The 10,212-nt window shown below is 34.9% G+C and overlaps 1 protein-coding gene across 1 annotated transcript in view; it reads right to left on the bottom strand.

Annotated features, from left to right (window-relative positions):
• Positions 1–3,452: 3,452 nt before the first annotated feature.
• LOC106461503 (D(1)-like dopamine receptor) overlaps positions 3,453–10,212 on the bottom strand; it is a 30,448-nt gene continuing 23,688 nt past the window's right edge. Inside the window, exon 2 of the mRNA XM_013921325.2 lies at positions 3,453–6,763. Within this exon, the coding sequence (XP_013776779.1) occupies positions 4,767–6,701 (1,935 nt within the window). The 5' untranslated portion in view covers positions 6,702–6,763 and the 3' untranslated portion in view covers positions 3,453–4,766. The remainder of the gene's footprint in view (positions 6,764–10,212) is intronic.

Raw genomic sequence — 10,212 nt, forward strand, 5'->3', positions numbered from 1 at the left:
AATAGGTAAACAAAAACGTTTTATTAGCATAAGGAAGAGTTATATTGATGGTAGAACATACTACATGTTTCGACACAACATTGATCTGCCTTCTTCATCTCAAAGTATTTTGTGACCTGTTTCAAATTGGCGATATGTTAGGGCAGGTATCTGAAATTCACCTTTGCGCATGTGACCTTGGTGTTCTTAGCGTCTTATTTCTAATGTGCTTGACGTTTGTCCTATGTATTTCTTTCCACATTCACGTGGGATACTGTATATTCCTTGTTTTTTGTTCTTTTAGTAGGAATTCTTTCGGGTTAAGTAGTGAGGTGTCAATCTTATGTAAACGGTTGAATACAGTTTTTACATCGATGCTCAAGTTATTAAATAGGCTAGCCAACCCATAAATAATGAAGAAAGAAACTGTTGATTAAAGCAAGCGATCTCTCAATAAACCGTGAAAATAGCCTTAGCAACATCAGCGGTATTTGGTAAGGTCTATTCACCGTTAATACACTTGATCAGACTTGACCTTTACCTATTTCCTGTTACTGCTGACATCATTTCAGTCAAATTTATTCCTTGTGTCTTTTGTCTTTGTAACTATATATAAACCCTGTATTGCTTAGTACAGATCATACCCGAGAAGAAAACGGACCAATGTTTTGTCGAAACATGTAGGATATCCCACCATCAATAAAATTCTTCCTTAGGCTTATAAAACTTCCTTACTCAAATACGGAAATGGTAATGGAGACACGGAAACTGAAGTAAGAGCTGAAAATGGAGATGAAAGAAGAAAAGAAAGGAAGCGAAGAGATGGTTAAACGATAATACAGGGGAAATAAAAGACATATAGACACGGAAATAATAATGGAAAAGGAAAAAGATAATAAAGGAAGTGAAGTGATTGAGAGACAGAGGAGATAAAACAAATTCAGAGATTGGAGTGGAAAGGAAAGAAGATAAGAAAGAAATCTTACATGGAAAAAGAGTTAGAAAAAAAAGGTGGAAAGGAAGTTGGAAGAGAAGAAAGGAGGAAAAAAAGATGGGAAAAATAATAAAAGAGACAATAAGTTGAATTTTAAATTCAATTTTATACTTCATGTATATTAAACAAATGTTACGATAATTTATTTATTTATTATGTTTTTTTTTTTAGTATTGCATGAATTTGTTTGATGACGTATGACTACTGCTTCCACAGACCGCCAGGGGGAAAGTGAAATTATTCTTATTCTATTTTTGATAAAAATCTCTGTATATCAATATATAAGGTTGCTTTTGTTTCAATGTCATCTGCATAGTTTGATAAAGTCACATAAATACATGTACTTCATCTATTTTAGTATCTTGGCATAGCTTCCAAGATGGCAATATTTATAATGTACCCATACTGCTAAATTAAATCTTAGGACTAACTTGTAATATATTCAATGTTAACTTTATTTGTGCAACTAAATAGGAATTTTTTAACTTTCACATTACCATTACACGACTCCCAGCTCTTGAGAGATTTACAAAAATAAAATGGAATAAACGCAGTAATGATATTATACCATTACCATATAATCCAAATACAGCTTTATTTCCTATTATATATTTGAGCACAAAAATAATTGGTTTGACTTCGGTTTTGTAACGTGATCCTGAAGCTGTCTTGTAGAATAGTTTTTCCTCAAAGGGAATGTACAATAGAAACTTTACAACGTGAGGTTTAATATGATTTCCTGAGTTATTAAAATTCCATTGTGAAATAATGTCTTTTATTTTTCATTCTGTTTTTTGCTTAAACTTTTTCTTTTTATAACATTCATAAGTTAGAATGATCTAAGTTATTGAGTACGGTTTCCTCTTTATTGTATGCGTGTTACATCTTAAACATTTTTTTTCTATAAACAGCGAATATCAATACCACCATTGAGAAGGCAGTTACTTCTCTTTCCAGGTTAGTTACATCTATCATTTGTGTAGAGATGTCTAGAAATTTTGTCATAATAACTTAAAACGCTCTTATATATTGTGAGCATTATCGATACACAATAGAAATGTGTTCAACTTTTAGACTGCATCTATGAATAGACTTACTTAATATGAGTTATTTAATTAGTTTTAGCCCAGTTCATGTAATATTATCGATACACAATAGAAATGTGTCCAACTTTTAGACTGCATCTATGAATAGACTTACTTAATATGAGTTATTTAATTAGTTTTAGCCCAGTTCATGTAATATTATCGATACACAATAGAAATGTGTTCAACTTTTAGACTGCATCTATGAATAGACTTACTTAATATGAGTTATTTAATTAGTTTTAGCCCAGTTCATGTAATATTGTTAATTATGTCAAGTAATATACGACAGCAAAGATCGGAAAATTCTTTTAAATATGCAATATAAAAGAACAATTATTATATATATATATTTTACAAAATCTCAAAGTTAAAAAAATGTCCGCACTGTTAAATGTTCACTTACGTATTTGAACTGAAGTTTCTAAAATGTTAGTGCCGTTAGTATACAATGTCAAATTTATTTACCCGTATTCGCTGTACAATATTAGACTTGTCAGCAAAAAACAGAGGATTACTTTTACGTACCATATGATTTTACTGAGAACGAGAATAAAAGCCGATTGTGTGGAAGCTTTGATAGATAAGTCGCTGACGATTTGTCAGTCATGAACCAAGGGAAGGACTGGACAACGAAGATTCTTATTAAGCTCAACTCAGAGTCTGCAATATAACCTTCATACGCTCTGTTGCCGTTTTATTTTGTCGTCTGAGAAATCGTAACCATTAGGAGAGATGATCAGAAGAGAAACAGATTATCTCAGATATGTACTGCAGAGCAACTCGATGCTAAAAAGGTAAATAAGTTTGTTTCCATTTCATTGAAAAAACAGATCATTATGTGTATAGTTTATCGAAGTTCCCAACTCAATTTTAATACGTATATATCTGAGAAATAGCTAATTACAAGTAGATTTACGAAGTCTCGCTCTGATCTCGGATTTTTTGCTCGTTTGAATAATAACTCGAAGAAGTATTATTTCCAAAAAATTTATACAAACATAAAAAATGATTGAAATCAAAACATTTGGGAATTATTTAGTTAAGTTTTCAAATTATTATTCTTCCTTAAAAGAATAAATAAGCATGTTACATATCATGTCTGACAAAATCTTCCTTCATAAAAAACATCGTACGACCATAAACCCCTGACATTTTATTTACATGCCCAATATTTTCCCATGACTACATTTAAATTGAGACTCACTTTATAACAAATCTCATTGGTATAAGTAGTAGGAAAAGCTATCGTGGAGAAATATTGGGCGAGTTTACGGTCATATTATATTTATTGTCATAAAGTGTGCTTCTCTCCAAGCGATCTTGCAAACACTAAAACCCCAGAGAACGTTGGTGTGTTGTATAAAAGTCATCAACGACATTACTTCTACACACACATTTATCGGTTTTATTTGGTAAAGTTGAAAATGACATTACATGCAAGAAGTCAGTTATGACTAAATAGAAGTTTTTATAGTCAGTTATTTTGAAAAACTGGTACAGCAGGAAATTGACACAGAAGATACGTCGAACAGTAAACTTTAACAGGGAGAATAAATGTGCTTACACCATGGATGAAAACAAAGTTCAAGATCTCGTGTTAAACTATACTTCAGAAAATTTTAGTTCCTTTATTGAAGTATCTGTCACTAAGACTTGTTGTTCTTCAAGTAATAACTACGTTACTTAAGTTTCAAGAAATGACATTTAACATACACTCAACAAAAAAATGTGAAACGTTTATGTTTGTTTATCTTTAAGCACAAAGTAACAAAAATGGACTATCTGTGCTCTGCTCCCCTCAGGTATCGAAACCGATTTTCTGATGCTGTGAAACCCCAAACCTACCGATGGGCATGAGGCAAGAGAACATTAAACATACGTTAGTTAAAAACTTAGAATTATATCGACTTCAAACCCGCGTTTTATTCCTGATGGAACTTGATATCAGACGTTGGAGAAAATGAGTAAGAAATTGTTACATAGCTGTATTGTAGTTTTGTGTTTCAGAAAAAAAACTATCTTTGAGCCATGGATATAAGGTGATTATTACATTTTAAACTTTATAGTGACATTTTAAATCAAATATAATCAAAAAATCATCTAATTCTCAGGATAACTAATAGTTATATTCCGTACTGATTTTGTGACCTTGACTCTGACTGTTTGATTTGCATTCCTAAAATCATATAAAATTGACATCTGCTTTTTACTTTAGTTTTGTGCCTTGACATCCGTTTTTAATTTTGCTTTCTCAGTTATTTTGTAACCTTCACAATAGACTTTCACCTTCCAGAAATATGGTGCCTTTTAACCTTGCTATTCACATTACATTTTCGTATCTTTGTGACCTAGCCTTTACAGTTTACCTTCCAAAAAACTTGTGACTTTGACCACTGATTTTCACTTTTACTTTTGTAAATATGATCTAAGTTTCTAGCCAAATTTCTGATTTTGGAGTAGTCAATGCTTAAATACAAACAATATATCAAAATAATATAAAGACCTTCATTTTAAAACACAAGCAATAGAGTTTATCAGAATCTAACCTCATGTAAAATATAAGCTTCCTACTTACTCCAAAGAGCCAAAAAGCTATCATAACTTCAAAGTACATGATAATAAATTATAATAACCCGTGTTCCTGAATAATTTAAATTAAACTTAGAAATTTGGTTGTATTATTAAACTTTTTCATTACGATTTTGTCACACTTGTTGTTCTGTTGTTTGTATCGCTGTCTCTTCAAATATCGGACAGAGTCGAAACGTTGAGGAAAATAACTTATTCTGAGAGATAGAAGAACGGTTATTTTGTTCTAGTTGGCTGTTCTTTGAATTATTTGGTTGGAAAGTACGCTGACAATTTTGCTGAAGTTCTGTGGTTGACGTAACTACGGTGTTATCTCCTCGTAGTTTTGTGGATGTCGTAATGTTGATTCTCCCAGGAATTTCTGCTGTTACTGTGTAGGTATTAGGTGACAGATGTTTTGTGACTATTGTAGCATGATTACTTCCTTTTAACCCTGAACCTGTCTTGAAAGCATTGTACTCCAACAACTCTGTGTCTTCTGCTTGGAAATCATGTTCAGAGACGACGTTATGCCCATTTATTTCTGTAACTGGCATCAGGGCGTTGTGTTTCACATATTTCGCATTCCTTGTGATTGTGTCACATTCCGGTAAATTTGCCACACCTGTAACTGTCTCATATTTCTGTAGGTGTGGCTTCATTGTATTTACTAGATGTTCCTCAGGCTCTGTAGCTGTCGATAATGTTGACTGTTCTATAGTGGTATTACGAGTTTTAATTAAACTATTTGTTTCTGCACGTCCTCCACTAATAGGTGGCGATTTGTCAGTGACAAACGTAGAAATGCTGGTTTTTCGGGAGCTGGTAGGACTCCCTGTTTCTAGATTCTTGTGGCGACCACTAAGTAGTCGGCCGTTGAGCTCGTTTTTTGTATGCATAGCCTGAATTCTCTCCATTCTCTGCGCGTGGCGACTAGCAGAACTGATGTCATCTGGCATGGTTACATCAGAGTCCTTGTGGTAGTTACAACCCAGTACTCGACTGAAGGCTTCCTTAAACTCTTTGTTCAAAAAGACATAGATGCAAGGATTGAAGGACGAGTTGAGATAACCTAACCATGTGATGGCACTTCGCCACTCGTAACTCAAGTAACATTGTTCGCAGTAGGATAAAATAACGTACATCAGAAAAAAAGGAAGCCAGCAGACACAAAACACGCCCATCACGATTCCTAAAGTTCGAATAGCCTTTGTGTCGGTGATCAACTGCCTAGAGCGGCGCCTAAGGCTTCTCTTAACTTGTTGATCAGCAGTCTGTAGTGATACTTCAAGATGTTTAATCTCTCTAGCTTGTCGCTCAGCTATAAGCAGAATCCGGAAGTACACATAAAACATCACTGGAAGTGGGAGGTAGAATGATGTCATTGAGGAAACGATGGCATAAACTCGATTAACTTCCAACGAACACTCGCTACTGTCCTCGAAGATGGATGTCTTGCCATCACCATCAGCATACCAACCGAGAAAAATGGGAATAAACGAAATCGCTCCACTACAAATCCAAATCCCGACAACAGCTCCAAAGATACGTTTCTTTGAGACAAATATCTGGTATCGCAAAGGCCTAGTGATAGCCCAAAATCGATCCAGAGCTATCACACATAGATGTAGAATAGACGCCGTGCAACACATGACATCACACGAGATCCACAAATGACAAGCTATGGCCCCGAAACGCCATTGTCGTTCTAGGTCATATATTACCAGCAATGGCATGACAAATACTGCCACTGTTATATCAGCGGAAGCTAAACTAGCTAGAAGTAGGTTGGTTACTGACCTAAGCCTTCTGTAGCGGGTAACAACTGTTATGACAAGTACGTTACCCACTAGTGTCATAGCAATCAACAACACGCACACACATGTCCCTAGTATTCGAATCGTCCACTCCCCGATAGTGACTATGTCTTCCTCGGGAAATCCCGGAAGTTTATCAGCGTTCCCGAGTCCTGTATAGTTACGGTTATCAGTAACGTTGCCGAACATAGACCAATCTCGCACTTCATATTTCGGAGAGAACTGGAAAAACGAAGTTGAGTAGCTCGATAGCATCCTATCAAACCTTTTCAATACTCCACGTGTCTTCTCTTAGTTCATAGAGCTTCTGTCGAGTCCTGTATAAAATAGAGAAGAAATCGTACATTAATAAAAAACCTCTCAGTCAAAAAAATTAAATCTGTTATTTTATACCTTGACTAAAAGGAAGCTTTATCTAGTAGAATGCGATCCTTCATGGAAAGTTTAACAGACTTTATTTTCTGTTTTAACATGTTTGACCAACGGTCCTCAACAAAAGGCCAGCCTTGATGGTTGGCATGGCTCGCTAAGAATTTAAAATGCTTACTAATACAAAATAACGAAACTGATACTGCTATAATGAAATAAAGAAAATTATATATTAGAATAGAACTATTACATTGATACATAAATCACTCGATAGCTCTCCACAACTTTCATACTAAACGTGTGTTTTATCTTCTACAATTCATTAAATTAATAAATTGAGAAAAATTTATTTCTCTCAAACAGTTCAAGTCTCCGTGCAATGTCTGATAAGAGTTAATGAAGTTGATTGGTTGTGACGGTGCTGAACAAAACAATTACACCGCTTCACTCGGCTTCAAGACTGTATTGAACTTGGAGACATGAATTTTTTTCCTTCTTCCCTTCCGTCCTCCTCGAATATGAATAATGAACCTGAAATGTAAAAACACACATTTTCATCTTTACATTGCGCTCCTTATGGCTGATCACTTTCCATTGTCCTCTTTCCCCCCTACCCCCACTGACTCTCCCCGAAGTGCCTTTGCCACTCAGCTAATATCTGGCCCTTGGGTTCGTCCTAATATTTTTATCTTGGCCCTCGAGATTTTATTGAGTACCAATGGACTAGGCAGTGTTTTAGCATTAAAAATGTCGACCTTCAAATACTTCAATATCTCTGCAAAGATGCACATTATCTATATAACTTGTATATGTTAAGCACATTAACTAATTTTCTACACATTACACGCATCTTTTATAAAATGTCAAGGCAGCGAGTGATAATGTAATCTAGGCAGAAAAACTAACAATACCGTTGTAAAGTTATACTGATCAATAAGAGATCATTTATATCAAATACTTTTAAACACGGTTCGTGCGCATCAGCCCGTGAAACTTGGGAGGTAGCATAAGGTTTTCACATTTTCCTAAACAGTCATTATAGTGAACCGTACAGAGCATCACTGCCACGTTGTGAATATAGCCTATCTTCTTGTTCCATTCCTCATTATTTTAGAATTGTGCGAGTTGAAAACTGGGTGAATAATTTGAGAATACATAAATTTGATTTCTATTATAATAAACTTCAAGAACATATATATATATATGACAAACATTTATGTAGTATATTATCACCGACATGAAATATCCATTTGGGCATAAAATGCTTATTCGTAGAAACAGTTGTGAAACATTTCTACAAAGTGATGGCAAAGATGAGTTCTTTTTATTTATAGATGAACTATACATCAATCTGAAGCCTCAAAGTAGGAAAAAATATGAGTCTTCTATTTTAATTTAGCCACACATTGTGAATACTTGTAGGTTCTCCGTCTTTTAAGATCCCTATATTTAGATTAATAGAACACTTATATCTACTAAATATAATATCGCAATTATAACCATCGTAAAACATCACAAAATCGTTTAAATCAAAAATGTTTCTTTTATTACAACATTTAGGAATTTTACGTCTTCGATACTCGAAGGAGCGAAAAATAGACACCAAGCTATAGACTTTAAATAGTAAAGGTAATAAAATTCAGTACATCTAGGTTTATTGGCAGGTTAAGGATGATGGTATGTGAGTTTCTTATTTTACCAACGAATAGTGTGATTGACCGCCCCACGGCTGAAAGGGCGAGCATGTTTGGTGTGAGGGGGATTCAAACCCGCGACCCACAGATTGCGAGTCGAGTGCCCTAACCACCCAAACATTTATTTTAAAGATTGAAGAGATCAGAGGGATAGGATAACTCTGAACACTTACTGTTTTCTGGTCTGTGGCTAGTAATCTCACGGAGGTTTAGTCATGTGTTTTTGTGTTGTATGCAGGTAATTTGGTGAGTGAACAAAACATTTGTAGGTACTTTGAAAATACCTTATAACTATTTCATCACGTATTTATTTTGCAACTTGTAATTAGGTTTGATATAAAAAATAACACCTCTGACTAGTAGAAAGTCTTACAGCTTTATCTACGAATCATATACAATGTTTTAACAAACACGAGTGATTTTTTTTTTGTTGTATCGGATTTTCCTGCACGATTGAGAGAAAAAGACACACCATGCGATTCTAGCCCAAGAGCTGGCGGTGGGTGGTGATGACTAGCTGCCTTCCCTCTAGTCTTACACTGCTAAATTAGGGATGGCTAGCGCGTGTAGCTTTGCGCGAAATCCGTAGCAAACAAACAAACTTTGATATTTATTTTTGAACATTTCCTGCCTTGCTAAGTGTCTAGTGGCACACACGTTTCCCGGAAACAAAAATTACTTAGTGTTAAGTGGAAGTCGTGATGCTTGAGGTAGCTTTTGGACTATACTAAATTTTCTCTCAAGTTAATTAAGGTTTCAATAATCATATATCAAGTACACCGAGTGATTATAATACTTGAAAGGTACTGCACACGACCCAGTGAAACTCTGTTCACTGGGACACACCAGCAGTCATACCATTTGATTGAAATACATAAGTAGTTCATATATTGGAATACACTAAGAGAAGCACATTATTCAGTGGGAACATCGGCATGCAGTCACAACATTTGATTGAAATACATAAGTAGTTCATACATTGAAAAACGCCAAGAGCGGTACACTATTTACTGAGACACTAGCAGTCACAGTGTCCGCTTCTCGTGTATTCCAATGAATAAGCTACTGATATGCTTCAATCAAGTTGTATTCCAATGAATAAGCTACTGATATGCTTCAATCAAGTTGTGTGACTGCTAGTGTCTCAGTAAATGTGCCGCTTCTCGTGTGGATATTTACTGGGACACTAGCAGTCACACAACTTGATTGAAGCATATCAGTAGCTTATTCATTGGAATACACGAGAAGCGGCATGATATTTACTGGGATGTATCAAAAATTACACTTAACTGATTGGAATGTACAAGCAGCCGCATACCGTCATTGAAATAAATAAATCACTAGACACATTCAGTTGATTGAAATATACCACGATTTATGAACATCCTCTACCTTGTGATATACAACAGACATATGCAATTTTCTTCCTTGTGATATACAACAGACACATACTATTTCTGAATATCCTCTACCTTGTGATATACAACAGACACATACTATTTCTGAATATCCTCTACCTTGTGATATACAACAGACACATGCGATTTATGAACATCCTCTACCTTGTGATATACAACAGACATATGCAATTTTCTTCCTTGTTATATACAACAGACACATGCGATTTTCTAACATCCTCTACCTTGTGATATACAACAGACATATGCAATTTTCTTCCTTGTTATATACAACAGACACATGCG

The sequence above is a fragment of the Limulus polyphemus genome, unplaced genomic scaffold (genome assembly GCF_000517525.1).
Source record: "Limulus polyphemus unplaced genomic scaffold, Limulus_polyphemus-2.1.2 Scaffold974, whole genome shotgun sequence".
Classification (NCBI taxonomy): Eukaryota; Metazoa; Arthropoda; class Merostomata; order Xiphosura; family Limulidae; genus Limulus; species Limulus polyphemus.